The 16601-nt window shown below is 37.6% G+C and overlaps 1 protein-coding gene across 1 annotated transcript; it reads right to left on the bottom strand.

Annotated features, from left to right (window-relative positions):
• Nucleotides 1–1494: 1494 nt before the first annotated feature.
• On the bottom strand, nucleotides 1495–15907 carry MIS12 (minichromosome instability 12 (mis12)-like protein). The gene is made up of 7 exons (XM_059599446.2): nucleotides 15584–15907; nucleotides 15449–15506; nucleotides 14976–15095; nucleotides 9911–10006; nucleotides 9690–9828; nucleotides 1991–2125; nucleotides 1495–1898 (listed from the first exon to the last, which is right to left on the bottom strand). Exons 1-7 carry the CDS (start codon nucleotides 15703–15705, stop codon nucleotides 1837–1839), a joined length of 732 nt encoding a protein of 243 aa, XP_059455429.2. The 5' UTR covers nucleotides 15706–15907; the 3' UTR covers nucleotides 1495–1836.
• Between the last annotated feature and the right edge of the window lie 694 nt (nucleotides 15908–16601).

The following is a 16601-nucleotide window of genomic DNA, read 5'->3' as shown; positions in this document are numbered from 1 at the left end:
TTGGATTTTTTGTGGGAAAGGGCTACTCTTGTAATGGAATGATTAAGATGAATGTAATGGAAGAAAAATCAGTTTACATTGTGTCTTCTTTTAATTTATGGCATGGAAGATTGATTAGGACATGTAAATTATGGTTCCATAAAATATACATTTCTAATCTTGGTTTAATTTTTGATCTAGTAGACGATTTTCGCTCAATCTGAAATAACTAGAAAACCTTTTCCAAGTGTATATGAAATTCTTCAACTTACACGTTGTGATGTGTGTGATTTTCTTACTTTTTATGGATGATTCAACAAGATATACACATGTTTATTTGCTTAAGAGTAAAGATGAAGTTTTTTCAAAATTTCTTGTTTATAAAGTTGAAGCAGAAAATCAAATCGGAAAAAAAGATTAAGGCGTTAAGGTCCGATCGTGGGGGTGAATATTTGTCAAATGAATTTACAATTTTTTGTGAATCTCATGGAATAAATCACCAAGTCACGGCACCTCATACACCACAACAAAATGGAATATCTTAAAGGAAAAATAGAACCCTTGTAGAAATGGTGTATGCAATGCTTTTGAGTTCCAATCTTCCTTTTAATTTATGGGGTGAAACGATATTATCATTTTTTATTTTTTAACATGTCCACACAAAAAGAAGGAAGTAGATTCGAACTAGTGATCTTCGCTTCATGAGGTATGGTTTCCAACCGATTGAATTACTCCCTTGGGAACTATACTATCTACTTGTTATATTCTTAATAGAGTACCTCATAAGAAAATTGTGAAAACACCTTGTGCATTGTGGCATGGGCATCCTCAATCCTTTGTTAGAAAACCGGATCTCTAAGAAAAATTTACAAGTAAATAAAAGTTTATTACATGTTTTTGCAAATGTAAACCTGACGTATGAAATCATTGATTTCCTTGCATGTGGTGAGGCTACATTGTATTATGAATGATGAATGATAAGAGAACTCACATAACTTAGCCATTTCTTACTTTTATCTAAAATAGATAACCGAAATACTAAAAACCATTTGCATTGGATTAGCAAAATACATTTCTGTTGCATTTGTAAATAGTGCACTATTACATGTAACAAGTATGGTTTATACATCCATCTCATTAATATATTATTTCTCTCTCCACATCTCTTTTTCCAAAATGTTCTCTTACTATTTCTCTTTACCTACTTCTCTTGTCCCAAAAGTTGAAAAATAAGATCTTTAAGAGAATCCTTATAAAAGAAAAATAAAAAATGTTGAAATGATATAGATAAAAATAAATAAATAATAAGATGTATGGTGTTTTGTAAAACTCATTAGCTAAATTAGATAAAGTAAGTTTTGATTAGCCACTTTACATTAAAATATGCATAAAACAATGTGAATGCTATAATGTGTGTTGAACCTAAAGGCATGATAATGTCTCTTTTTAGTCATTCATCAGTAATATTTAAGTAAAGTTTCTTCAAGAGAGAATTATCTATTTTCTGGTGGATTTCAAATCTCTTTGAATGAACATGTTGAATCCATATTCCTACATCTTCCACTGCGCCTAAAAGAGATATTAATCTATATAGAAAAAAAAAAAAAATGCTTAACAGATAGCCCTCACCGTCCCTAAGAGGCTATTGCCATCTCCATGCGACACATCCACCGACTGAAGCATTTTTCATATACTTACATACAGCAGGTGATTACAGTTAACACCACCGTGGTGATTTGAAGAACAAATAGTAAAGCGAATACAAATAATAACATGGGAAAAAGGAATAAGAACGGTTAACCTAAAAGGCAACTAACTCCTGCAATCCAACACCCACAAAACAACACAAATGTTTGTTCACATGTTCTTCGTTTCCGCTAAAAACTCTTCAAGTTCTTCCAACTTTGCATTAGAGAAGCCTGCAGAACAGGAGTGTTTCTCAGCACAAACGTGAGTAAAGAATACTTGCAGCAGAACTAAAACAACGTAATTAGGTTGCAATTAATGGTACCCTTGTTATCTATCCTAGACAAATCTCTGTTTGGATTGTAAATCCCCTGTGTTTTAGTATGTTCAGACACTACCAATCTTCTGGTCTTCAACTTCACCATTTTTGCACGGAGTTCTGACCCAGTTTGCACCATCTCTGTAGTAAGCAATAATTCATAAGATTAGTATTTAAAAACTGTCAGAAAATATTAACCAATACTTGAACAATTTAATTAACAACAATTTACAAACTAAATGTAAAAAATAAAAAATAAATAAACTTTTATTCAGTAGCTATCAAAATGTGAATAGCAATGAAATAGTAGATTTATCAGCCAAAAAGCTCCATATTGCAGGATCAATGTAGGGTAAAGAAAAATGAGGTATTCTTTTACTTGGTAAGATCTAAAGCCGACCCCTAGCCCAACTTGACCCACCCCTTCATAACCAGAGCCAAGGCCCAAGGGCAAGAGATGGACTCACACTAAAGTGCAGTACTTCCGCGCGCGCTAGCAACTACAACCGTTACTGAATATGATAAACTGATCAGCAGGCTATACCACATATTTCTCCCTTTAGCTGAAGGTTCATGATGTGGGCCAAGACCAGCAAAGGATGGTTAAACTGAAAGGATTCAACCAAAGGAAAGGAATATTCCTAAATGCCACTCGATCAAGGGTAGCAGACGTCACTCAACGCTACTAGTTGTGGATGCCACTCAGCCCAACCAAGCCACACGCTTGATTGATAGGACTCACTCAACTCCAAGGCAAGACAATTGCAAGTAGATTCTTAATCAAACACCCATTGAGTATCTGTCATTTCTCATTGATATTTATAGGCAATACATGCACTGACTGACCAGTTCAAACTAACAATAGATGATAGGCAACTTCCAACACAATACAACTTACTTGGTAGACAACTTCCAACACAAACACAACTCCCAATCTACAGATAACTAGGCGCTATAACAATTACCAACAAGACTCCATAAATAACTTTGACTAGATTAATGACAACTTACTAAACAGCTGGACACATGTCATCCATACAGCCTCCACATAAGCTAAGTTAATGTGCCTGCATCATTTTCCCCTTTTTGAAAAGAGCTTGTCCTCGAGTTTGAAGTCAAATCCTCCCAAAGCATACGATCTAATTTCTTTAGTTCTTCACTAGAGATCCACACATCTTCAGAATCTGGTTTCCTTGTTACGTAGCGGAAGACTAAAGTAACTAATCAAAGAACAACGTCTTTGATTCTGTAAAGAGAAGTGTCTTTGTCTTCTACCCAAATAAATAAAAACAAGTCCGCAAACTAAAAGAAAGATAAAACTCTGCAGAATATTTGAGAGAAAATTCTAATTTGATTATAATTCAATTGATTTAATTTTACATAATAAACTAGCCTATTTATAGAAGAGAAATACTTGTAGAGAAAGTAAACCTAATAGTAATAGTAAACATAATCCTAATAGTAATAGTAAACCTAATCCTAGTAGCAATAGTAAACCTAATCCTAATAAGGAAATGAAAATAATTAAAGCAAATCTAACCCTATTAAGAAAATGAAATAAAGTCATAATAAAATAAAATAAATCCTAAAATAAAAATTGACAATCAACGGGAATCGTAACAATCTTTCCTTTTGTACTTTCATTGTCTGAGAACGGATAAAATTCTGATCAAGCGGCGCTCCTCCAATATTATTATTGATATTTTCCTTATTTTCGTTTTTACCGAAAATATAGGTAAATATCATCATACATTAGACACTCCCACTTGAAAAAAAACTCGTTCTCGAGTTTTCTTTGGAACATGGCACATGCAACTCCTTTGAAGAAAAGTACTTGGAGAAATCTGCATAGATAGCATCAAGAGACGATTTTTCCTTTTCGTCTACTTCCAGAAAAATCCCTCCAACGATTTCTTCATGGATGTCATCTTCAACTTCACCGTTTTCTTCAAAAGAATCATCAATTTTTGTGGTGATCGTGATGAGTTGTACCTGTGGTGGAGGAGGCGATAGCTGTTCTTCCATTGATGTAGTCGTTGGAACCAATGATTGTGGCTGTACATATTTTTTCTCTGACGGCAACTCCATTTTTTTAACCAAATTAACAACTTTCCACATCTCTTTCACCATAATTAATATTCTCTTCATAGGTGGAGTGCCTATTTGGAGATTTATGAATATGGTTATGGACATGTCGAATCAGACTTGCATCATCATCAATGAACTTGTCAACATAAGGAAACTGAACAGGTTTCACTCGGATCCCATAGTCATCTTTGGCATCACTATCCCTATAATTCCAAAGGGAACCCATCTGCATGCGTTCCGACGTCTCCCACATTTGGCGTATCTCCTGTTGCACCGTCTGCCGAAACTCCTGAAATTTGGCTCTCAAAGGAGCCTTTGATCGCTTGATGTATCGTTGGTAATCGGATCTCGAAACATCTCTCACGAAAGGTGTTGTTATAAAAGTTGTTGTAGTATAAGTTGGCCATTGAATCCGGATAATGCTGGCTCGGATACCCCATGAATTTGGCTCTCGAAAGAGTCCCTCCCCTACAAGCGGCGTTGTTGGAGAAGTTTATCACCGTTGCGCTGATTAGCCATGATCAGGATAAAGCTTGCTCTGATACCAACTGACGTAGTAGAAGACTAAGGAAACTAATCAAAGAGCAGCGTCTTTGATTCTGCAAGGAGAAGCGTCTTCATCTTCAACCCAAAAAGATAAAATTAAGTCCGCAAGCTAAAAAAAAGATAAAACTCCGTAGAGTATTTGAGAGAAAATTCTAATGGCGCTCCTCCAATATTATCATTGATATTTTCCTTATTTTCGTTTTTACCAAAAATATAGGTAAATATCATCCTACATCAATTTGCCAAAGCACCAAGCATTGAGTATATTTCCTACGTCCAGTTGTAATAGGCCGTATGTCCAACAAATCAATTGACTGTTGTTGAGGATTAGAAGGACCGATTGGATGTCTCTTGGCTTCAGTGTAATCTTGTCTTCATGTCGATAATAAGGATAGAAATCACTCACATTAAAAGTTGGACTAATTGAGAACCCTTATGGCAGCTCTATTCAATATGCATTTGGTTCTAACTTCCTTTGCTTGAGCTTATTGTAAGTGCCTGTAGGAAACCTCTCTTTTCGTGGATAAACAATAAGCAGATCACCTTCTTTGAACTCCAACCCTCTCTTATGCTATCTGCTTTGGACTCGTAAATTTGAGAAGATTGCTGCAATTGCTGTCAAACTTGTTCATGAATTGCTTGTGTTATGCAAATTCTTCAACTTCCATACTCATTCTTGCTTGAATTGGCAAAGGCAATAAATACAAAACGTGATTTGGATTTCTGCCATAGAAAACTTCAAGTGGAGATTTCTTCATTAATTGATCGATGGAATTGTTATAATAAGCAAACTACAGTCTCCCATTCTTCGGATGCTCTCCTACTAAACTTCTCAACCAGTTCCCAAGGGATTTGTTCACAACTTCAGTTTGGGGGTGGTAAGCACTAGAGAATTGCAATTGGAGTGATGCTATATTACTCCACATAGGACTATTATTGTGACGTCTCACATTGCCTAAGCATAGAAAAGATGATATGCTTATATGGAATATACTCCCTCTAAATGGTATGAAGCCTTTTGGGGGTAGCCTAATAATAAAACCATGCGGGTTTGGACCAAAACGGACAATATCATACCACTTGGAGCAGGAATGTTACATATGGTATCAAAGCCATAGCCCAGCCTAAGATGGGGGGAATGTGCACAAGCCCATGAGGGTCGCCAGCGAAGACGTTGGGTCCTAAGAGGGGGCGATTGTGATGTCCCACATTGCCTAAGCATAGAAAAGATGATATGTTTTTATGAAATATACTCCCTCTAAATGGTATGAGGCCTTTTGAGGGTAAACCCAATAATAAAACCGTGCGGGCTTGGCCTAAAGCGAACAATATCATACCACTTGGGGCAGGGAAGTTACAATTATCTCCCAAAGGTGATGTGGCTTTTAAAATTACCATTAGATCAAAATGTAATAGTGATCCATCCCAAATTCAACGGTAGTTCTAGAAGGCACTACACTTTTGGGGGGATAAAAGTCCTATGTATAGCATTACTCTTGCAATTGGGTCCCCAAGAGTTTCCGAAGTGTCCTCCAAAAATGACTAGCAAACTTCACATCACAATCTAAAGTAATGGATAAAGGAAATCCATGCAAGCAAACTACTTCTTTGAAAAACAGAGCAGCTATATGAGATGCATCAGTAGAGTTCTTACATGGTATAAAGTGTGTCATCTTTGCAAAGTGATCCACAACAGCAAAAATGCAATCGAACTATCGCTATGTTCTAGGTAAACCAAGAACAAAGTCCATCGACAAATCATCCCAAAGAGCATTGGGAATGAGCAAGGGTTGATAATAGGAGGCATTTTTAAACAAAGCGAGCAACGCCATGCTTCAAGGCTGGCCAAAAATACCGCTGCTTCACAAGAGCTTCAGTCTTATCTCGTCCAAAATGTCCACTCAATCCACAAACATGGAACTCTTCCATGAAAAATAATCTCAATGAACCTTCAGGCAGACATAGCTGGTTTCCTTTGAAGAGATAGCCATTGATCAGCAAATAATCCTTACTATTCACATCATTTAAATCCTGCAACACCTTAGAAACCAAAGGATCTGTAGTATTATAATCTGGTAAGAGATCAAAACCAGTACTTCATAAGAAAAGGGGGCCAACAAACTGTCTTTGGCTCAAGGCTCAGCAACTTTGTTGGATGAACCAGCTTTATGTTGTAGAACAACAGAATTTTTCAGGATATGATACCCAGCCTACATGTATGGAATTCAGCTTCTTTTGTCCCTTCAAAAACCGCAAAACCTCATGGTCATAATGGGAAATGAACTCCATACCAATAAGATAAAGCTCCCAATATCACGGAGCTTGATAACGGCATACAACTCCTTTCATAAGTTGAATATTTCAGCTTTGCATCACTAAGCTTCTCACTAAAATAGGCAACTGGTCTTCCTTCTTGCATCAGAACAGCTCCTATGCCCAAATTAGAGGCATCACACTCCACTTGGAATGGCTTAGAGAAATCTGGCAGTGCTAGCACCAAAGCTTCGACAAGTTTAGACTTCAATTGCTGAAAGCTTCTTTTGGCTTCACTGATCCATTGAAATTATTCTTCAGAACATTCATCATTGGGGCAACAATGGTGCTGAAATTTGATGAATCATCTGTAGAATGACACCAAACCATGAAAGCTTCTCACATCAGTTAGGCATTTAGGAGTAGGCCAGTCAAGAATAGCCTTTACCTATTCATCATCCATTTGCATGACATCTGCACTCGCAACATAGCCTAAAAATACAATTCGATCAATCATAAAAGAACACTTCTTTAGGTTAACATACAACTGAATGCCTTGGAGCACTTTGAAAACATTAGTCAGATGCTCCACAGTCCGAATCCTATCTTTGCTATAGAACAAGATATTGTCAAAATACACCACCACACACTTCCCCAAAAAGTTCCTCAAAACCTGAGTCATAAACCCAATTAAAGTACATGGTGCATTGGACAACCCAAATGGCATAACAAGCCATTCATATAGGCCATCTTCGGTTTAAAAGTTGTCTTCCACTCGTTGTCTTTTCTAATTTTAATTTGGTGATACCCATTGCATAAGTCAATTTTAGAGAAGACATTAGCAGCAGCTAACTCATCAAGCATATCATCAACAATGATTTTATTATTAACCCTACTATCAACACACATCCTCCATGTTCAATCCTTTTCAAAAGTTCAAGGGGTTGGAACGGCACAACTAAAAAACACACTAATCAACCTCTTTCCTAGCAATTTCATCACTTGTATTTGTAATTCAGCATTCTATAATAAGGCAAGTTAAAAAGAATAGCACTAGGAACGAAATCAATTTGGTGTTGAATGTCCTGAAGTGGAGGCAAACCAGCTAGAAGTTCTTCTAGAGCTATGCCTTTAAATCTGACCAACAAGCTTGGCACTTCAACCAGAACCTCATTAGCTACTTCACTTTTCTCCACAACAACCAAAGCATATGCAAAGCCAATCTTCTTTGTAGGTCTGTTCAAACTCCTCGTACGACAATAGGCTAATTTGGTTACTTGAAGGCACATTAGTGGAGGCGTCTTTCAAGGGATCCATGACATACATCACTCCATTTTTATAAGCGCAAGTATTCTTTCTTCAATCAGAACCTCCACGCACAGCTGCTGGAGATCACACCACCGCCATTGAATACGTTGGTGGTCCTAAAAAAACCTTAGAAAATGCCTAGAAACTGCTGAAGAACCAAACAAGAATATCTTCTACGATCAATTCGACATAAAACAAACCAAATCGCACTGCATCGCTTGCCAATCGGTCGTTTCACCAGAACTCCACCGTTTGTCAATTGCGCACCTCAAATCTCCTCCACTCGCTGCTTGACATGCAGTTTGCCAGTCGCGCTTGAAAAACCGGTCCCCAATCACCAGTCATGCAACTGCGGAGGCTTGGCGCTATGCTGATGTCAGCATCCATAGGGCTAATGTCAGGAACCTTACAAGAGACAATTTCTTAGAGTTTTTCCGGATTGGTTGCAAAGGTTCTAACTGATTTGATACCAAGTTGGACGAAAAGAGAGGAGAAAAAATAAAAAATAAACACAATAATAACACCCAATTATTACGAGAGACAAGATTTTGAGAAGAGAACACCCAATAATAACATAAACGCCTCCCAATATTATGATAATTATATAACATAAAATAAACACAACCACGTCCCTTCAAAGTCTTGAACATGAACTTGAAAGCTTCAATCCGAACTTTCTAATGCCCAAGCCAAGCGGTCCACAGACCATTGAACAACAGCAGAAAATTTGGGAACAAAACTTGAGTAAGTTGAACTGTCTTCATGGCCATAGTCCTCACGGTAGTAATTGTTGCATTCACTCCCTTGACTTTGATTTGAAGAGGCTGGAATCCGATAAAGGATTTCATTCATCATTTGTTGGAGAGCTTAATTAGATTGCCTTAACTCAAAAAGTTCAGATTGTACATCAACATTATCACTGTTTCTCCGCAGGCATCGTGGAGCCATTACACAAATATTGTAACCTTGAGTCAAACACCATGGCAGAAAAACTTGCTCCAATACCGATGTGATGCAGGCTAGGACCCGTGAATAATGGTTAAACCAAAAGGATTCAACCAAAGGAAAAGAATAGTCCTGGGATGCCACTTGACCAGAGGTAGCAGACATCTACTCGACGCTACTAATCGCAGATGCCACTCAACGAGACTAAGCCACACAGTTTTGAATCAAGTCTTGTACTAGGTATAAGTAATTAAAAATCTCCGGAAGCGCAATCTGAATAAACCAGAAAGCTTCTCAGTATAGCAATAGCTGCAGATCCCTATGAGTAAAAGGGGGATGTCTAAGAGTCTTATCAAGTGGCTTAGATTTGTATAAAATTAACTTCAAAAGCTGCATGAATGTAATAATGACAATCGCAGCATCATTCTCAGCGAACAATGGAACTCTAGTTTCATAAATGTTAATTACAAAAGGCAATGGTTCTGTAACAGTCGCAAATAAAGCAATAATGCCTAGCAGCAATCTAATATCAAAGAATTTATACTTGGAAGGTTTAACTAATTACCCTGGAACAAGTCATGCACAGAGTTCTGCTCATATAATTGTAATGCCTCGTTGACAAAGCCAGCACAACGATTATTAGACGCAGAATGCCTTTCTAATGCTTGGAGCTCATGGTTAAGCACAGTAGACTCTTTCTCAACCTGTACATCATAGATCCATCAAATAGAAATGGAAAGGAAACACAATTGCATGGAAACTTGCAACATGCTGGATTGTTGTTACCGCAATGAGCTTGTTCCTCAAGGACTCCAACTGTGCATCCAGATCTGGGTCACAGAGTGCTTCTTGACATATCAAACCGTTGCCACTTGATTCATCCTAGGAAGACAATTAATTTCTTTTATTAAGGAGCCTCCATTATAAATATAATTAAACAAAGTCTATAGCACTGAAAACTATAATTTTTTTCTATCAGAAGTGCACGTAAAGATAAATGATGTACGACAGATTTATAGATGTGTTTCCATGTTTCGAGGTGAGCTTTAGACCTGTTGGGATTTAGGGCTAGGGATTACAGAATGACATCTTCGGAGTTTGTATAAAGTATTAGGTCTAGAAAAGATAGGGCTAGAGGAATTAAAACGGAAAAGATATGGTTAAAGGGTGAAGAGGACCGCTTTTTTTGAAGCAAACAGTTTGCAGGGATTTTTCTGGGAGCAGCAAGATGTTATATTTCTCTGGTAATCTTATCGATCTATTTGGTGGGTTATGGTCTGGAAAAGTTTGTGTTTAAACATTCAAAATATCTAGTAAAACTTTTGAGGACTTGAGATCAAACAATTGCAAGAAAGAAGAATCTTTAAAGCTATGAACATGCATGAGTAGCAAGGAAAACAGTTTTTAAAGGAAAGAGAAAGAAAAAAGGGAAAGGAGAGAAAGCTTCACTCTTGAGCACACAGGGCTTCCATAAACCAAAATACTCAATTCTTATTATCAAATCTCTAATTGTTTGAGTATAATCACACACACACACACATTCTTGACTCTTGACATTTCTAAAGGAAAGTGGTTTAGCATGTGAAACATTTGTGCCTCACTTTGAGGGGGAGCGTTGAAGATGGAAACTACCGATATATCATGATTTTATTCTCTTATTTATGTTTTTTTTTTTTTTTTTTTTTTTGAAGGGCTTATTTATGTTTATTATTATGATTATAATCTCCTAATAATTTCTTTGCATAATAGTTTGTATTCCTCTCCTATTTCAACTCATGTAAACGTATGGAATGATATCATGGAATAAACAGTTTCCCTTCTCCAACTCTCTTCTTTCTTCTTCAACTGTGGGTTGTTTTCCAACACTATTTTGTCGGATCTGATGTGTCTCTAGCATTCTCTTGGTTGTTTTCCGGCACTGTTTTATTGGATCCGGTGTTCTAAGGCGAGCTCTTGGTTGGATTTCGGCATTATTTAGTCGGATCTGGTATTCTCCAACAAGCTCTTGGTTGTATTATGGCATTGTTTTGCCAGATCTGGTGTTTGTGGGTTGTTTTCCTACGAGATTTCAACTGCCATTGATGTTTTCGGCAAGGTTGGGGAGTGTTCGACCAGCATTGAAGTTTTCAGCGAATTTTCAATTGATGTTAGTGTTTTAATGGAATTTCAGCTTGTTCATGTTAGGTTAGTGCATTTTTTGTTAATATTTTTTATAAAATTTGTCTTTGTGTTTGTGTGTTCCAAGTTGTTCCAGCTTGAGGGTGAGTATTAGAGCTTGTTGTCCCTGGTGAGGTGTCCCCACTTGCTGTCAATTCATGAGTTGTATTGTGTAACCACCTTTCTTATAACTCAGAATACTAGCCAGCCCATCAACATTATTGATATTGCCAAGAGGGACCAATTTTGATTTAGCTAGATTAATCTTCAAACCTGAGACAACTTCAGAGCATAAGAACAAGCAACACAAGTAACAGAGGTGATTTGAGTTAGCCTCGTAGAAAATCTCAATGTCGTTCACAAACAAAGGATGGGAGCTGTTATGCGCACTAGTATTCCTAGACCCCACAAAAAAGCTTGATAAAAATCCCTTGTTGACTATAGCAAAGATCATTGTACTTAAACCTTCTATAACAATAACAAACAACAAAAGAGACAAAGGGTCCCCCTGTCTCAAGCCACGTGAACTACTAAAAAATCTCATCAGAGTGGCATTCACCAAATAGTAAAAAGCACCGAAGTACAATCCACTATCCAATTATGCCATTTCTCCTTAAAATCGCACCTCCTTAAAAAACACAACCAAAAATCCCAATTGACATGATCAATCCTTATCAATATCAAATTTGCAGAGTGCACATGGCTCCCCAGATCTAATCCTGCTATCAAGGTATTCATTAGTTATGATGAGAATGTAGTCTAGAATCTGTCTACCCCTAATGAAAGCGTTTTGAGGCTTGGAGATAATCTTCTGCACAACCTATTAGCTAGAACTTTGGCCCCAAATTTTGTAGACTCCACCCACTAAGCCAATAGGTCAAAAATCGTTGATATCAAAAACTATTCGAAATATGAGTAATGAACATAGCATTAAGACTTCTTTCAAACTTGCCTCTGTTGTGAAAATCTGAAAGACATTTATAATGTCTTCTTTAAGGACACTCCAACAAGTTTGGAAGAATGCAATAGTAAAGCCATTAGGTCCCAGGGCCCTATCATTGTTTACACCTTTTACCACCTTAATTACCTCACCTTCCTCAAAAGCTCTCTCCAACCATATGGCCTCAACCACACCGATGGGGTCAAAAGAAAGGCCATCCAAATTAGGTAACCAACTAAGCTATTCAGTAAACAAACTAGTATAATATTGCACAATGTGTTATTTGATCTCAGTATAATCTTAAAAGATTATACCATTAATCAACAAAGATTCAATGGAATTATTTCTCTTATTCAAGTAGGTCACTCAATGAAAGAACTTTGTGCACTTGTTACCCTCTTAACCACAATGCCCTCGATTTTTGCCTCTAGCTCACCTCCTCTAAGAGTTGTCCTCTCCAAATCACTAATAGCTTTACCCTTCCACATTTTCTCCTCATCACATAAAGCACTCTCTTCTTCCAAACCCTCAAATCAATAGGCTAGTGTTTGTACTGAAATCAATAGGCTTGTCAATGCCTAATAGCCCTCCCAATCTGTTAGCATCAACATCAAACCAAACAACATGGAGCGCAAAACTAGAAACGATCTTCTCTGCCTTATTGCCAATGAAATCTAAGCTTGAAGATTGAAAGAAAGGCTGCGTCTGAGTGCCCGTTGATGAAATCTTTGACAGAACACTGTCGACAAGTTGGCTCACTCCATTGTCCCCCGAAATACCCTTCTAATCTCCTCTTATATGAACAACAGAAGCAACAGGACTCACTAGAAAGTAAATGGAGATCCATCGGGCTAGATGAAACTCGAGCCCACATCCACAAGCCCACACCAACACCCAAGCCCAGCTCTGAAAGCCCAGCTCTGAAACCCCAGCTCGTGTTTTCACCCTCCAATTTAGGGTGGGTTTAACTCTGGGCCGAATTTGACGTCTAACCCGAGTCTCAAACAAGCCATTACCCCTAACAACCGCATCTTTAGTATGGCCCATCAACTTCAGCTCTAAAGCATCGAAGAGCAACTTTTCTAATGGACTAGGCTTCGACCCCACAACAACGACCCCCCACATAATGAGCCAAGCCCACATCCAAACGATCAATTAATCATTCCAACTTGCCTCTCAGACGCTCCAACTAGATTCGCACATCACGAAGGTCACAACTGCACTCGCTCCAAGATTGAACCATGTGATTTCCCCCTCCTCCCTTTATTTAGGGAGGGAGATGTCATTTGCTCCTCGGACCATTGCCAATGTGCTCCATAAATACTTATCATCACCAAACTCATAAACATTATACCATGAGTTGAACATGTCAACTCATCTGCCTCCTTTGTTTTTCTTGTCACAACCCATGGAAAATGTTAGTCACATCTACCCTATACTCCAAAAGGACTAGCAAATGTTACAATTGGAGCTCTTTGAAATTACTTCTAAAACCCAATCTCACCTAATAAGTAAGACTTAACACCTATGCAACACCTTCACAACCCACCAGCCCAACATGGGATTAACTTTATGGGATTTTATAGTTCTCATAACAGCTTAACACATATATTATAGAACTCAAGGTAATGTAAGAACTGCATTTGTCTCCCCTGCAACCTGCATTTAGTGCACATGAAACCTTAAATTATTCACTAATGTGAATGGAGTTCATGATCTTAATAGTTGTAAATTGAACAAGACATTCTAATTTATTCTCAGTTCATAATGTTACCGGTAATTATTGGTTCTAATAAGTCAGGGTATTTCACTTATGTCTATCCTGCTAGTTGGGCCCCTAGATTGATAAATGTTCAAAGTTCCTTGTTTACTTGAAAAATTCATTCAACTTCAACAGCCTTAAAGTATAAATGATGCAATGTGATCAAAGCTTCCTTATATTATAACTTTGCGTCCTATTTTGTATCTAATGCAAATAAATCAACCTACAACCAAAGTAAATGAATGCTTCAAATTTGTTGGTCCTCTAGCAACTTATACAACTTCAACCTCAGAGAAAAATAACAAGCAAATGAAGCATGAGATTATCTATCCCAATATGTAGTTCCCTTAATGATTTTATGCTAACAAAGGCGAAGCTTCTAGCTCAAATGTGAAAAGATCAACAAGAGCAAGAAGAAAATAGGGGAACTAGTTGAAACCAAATGACTAATATTTATATATACAAACTAAATGTGGTTGACCATGAAAGAGTACAAAAGGCTTGCAACACAACTGATTTTTTTTTCCTAGAGAACAATGTTACCCAAAATGGGGATTGTTAGGGAAAGCAGAACAGGAACAAGGAAGTGAGCATGGGCGCATCCCCTCCCTAAATGCAGTATAATGCTGGTAGGCTATCTAAAATAGCTTACATGGATTGATTTAACATATGATAGAATGCGATAACACTGTTACTGTCAAAACAAGAACAGGATGCGGTACCCTCCCATATCTGGATAAATTTATCCTTATAATCACAACAACAGTGCATAGCTAAAATGGAATGCGAGTGGTACTAGTCTTAAAACATAACTGCCTAGCGCAGTTGCATGAGCATATTATTCCACAAGCACAAAATGCAACAATAAGAAATCCCGCAATCAGTCAATATCTTATGAAAAGAACAACAATAACAGCTCACAGCAGGTGAAATTAGCATTAATCATGAAGTTTATCAATGCCTAACCCCACCAATTAACAGAGTGAACCTACAGTTTTGGGAATAGAAAACCTCTGAGGAACAGCAAAACAGTGGTGAAGACAGTACTTCTCCCACATAGCCAGCCGCTTATCCAAAACCGACTGAACCATACTGCGTACATTAGCAATACCCTACAGACATCAAAAAAAGCAAAACAGAATCAAACCCTTTACGCACAACCAACAAAAAATTACAACTACGTCGTATTCAATTAATTGAATTCCTTAGCAGTTGCCGTCAACCAAAAAACAAAACAAACAAAACAAAAATATACGATTCTTTTTGAAGCTTCTTATACAAATGTGCGCAAATTCTTCTGTCGAATCAGGTATGCTCTAAGCAAATTCACAAACACCGAATTTAAAATCGAAAAAGAAAGTGAGCAGAAAATTGAAGAAGACTAAATTTGTAATAGAATGAGAAATAGCATTTACAAGGGAATTAGGGAAAACATTCAAACAAAAAATTGAAAAAGGAATATTACCTTGGTTAGATCTTCGGATCTGTCGGTGGCATGGGTATTCAAAAGGGTTGAGGCTTGTCTGCAGGGCCACCAGGAAGACATGTTTAGATTATCAACCAGAAAAGTGAAAGCGTTTAGGGTTTAGGGTTTGCTTACTGCTGAAAGAAATGAAAAGCGTCATCCACCAAGTCGTCGACGGTGTTTAGGGTTTCGTTGATGAAGAGTTGGGGCTTCACATTCAGCGACTCGAATATCGCCTCGCTCTCGCTGCCTTCCATACTCGCTCAAAGTTTGTGGGAGGATTTTCCCGCCAAAAATGTCCCTTTTTACCCACGAACGAAGGTCTTTCGCTGTTGACGGGGGATTTTCAAAACTTAAAATGGGTGGCAGGATTGAATAGGATTGGCTCCACCGCTAGGCGCTGGGCGCTAGTTTTATAAAGTCTCCCTCTCATTTCATTTCAAAATTACGAGAGTTGGGTCATGGGTATCTTTGACATTACAATTTTATAAAGGGGTAAGGACCTTATTCACTCTTTAGGTTTAACATCTTTATTTTTTTACTTTTAGAATTTAATTTTTATTTAGGAGGTTCCTTTGATTTGCTTAAAGACTGAAATGGTTTTTCCATCCATCTGCTGTTAGTTGACTTAACGGAAAACCACGTCACTAACACAGGGACCAATTACATTTCGACACGTGTCCTAATTGCCAAATCATCAAATATGACTTGATTTACGCCCTTGCCTTTTTCTTTTTTTTTTACAAGAAATAGATTAAAATACTGGAAAAATATAATAAAGAAACGGACCCCTTCTTCCATCGTTCTTCCAACAGAAACCCCAAACCCATTCGAACCCAACGCCCATCTCCAACCATGAGCCTTCTTCCCCAACCTTCAGCCACGAAGCCTCCACACTCTCCGACCATGAAGCTTTCCCAATCTCTGGCCACGATACTTCCCCAATCTCTGTTCAGACCCTAAGCTCGATACCCCAAACCCATTCAAACCGAACCCAAGATTCCGGCCACAAGTTGTTACGAGAATTAAGTTTATGTGGAACAATTGTTAATATTATGATATATTAAAATATATGATACCATAGAATATTATATTGTATTTTTATTTGATATTATCTTTATTTACTTCCGTGTAAGAGTCTTGATGACTCAGC

This window comes from Corylus avellana, chromosome 7 (assembly GCF_965113065.1).
Source record: "Corylus avellana chromosome 7, dhCorAvel1.hap1.2, whole genome shotgun sequence".
Classification (NCBI taxonomy): Eukaryota; Viridiplantae; Streptophyta; class Magnoliopsida; order Fagales; family Betulaceae; genus Corylus; species Corylus avellana.
Note: the sequence above shows the minus strand (reverse complement) of the source record. Positions and strands in the feature narration are given on the sequence as shown.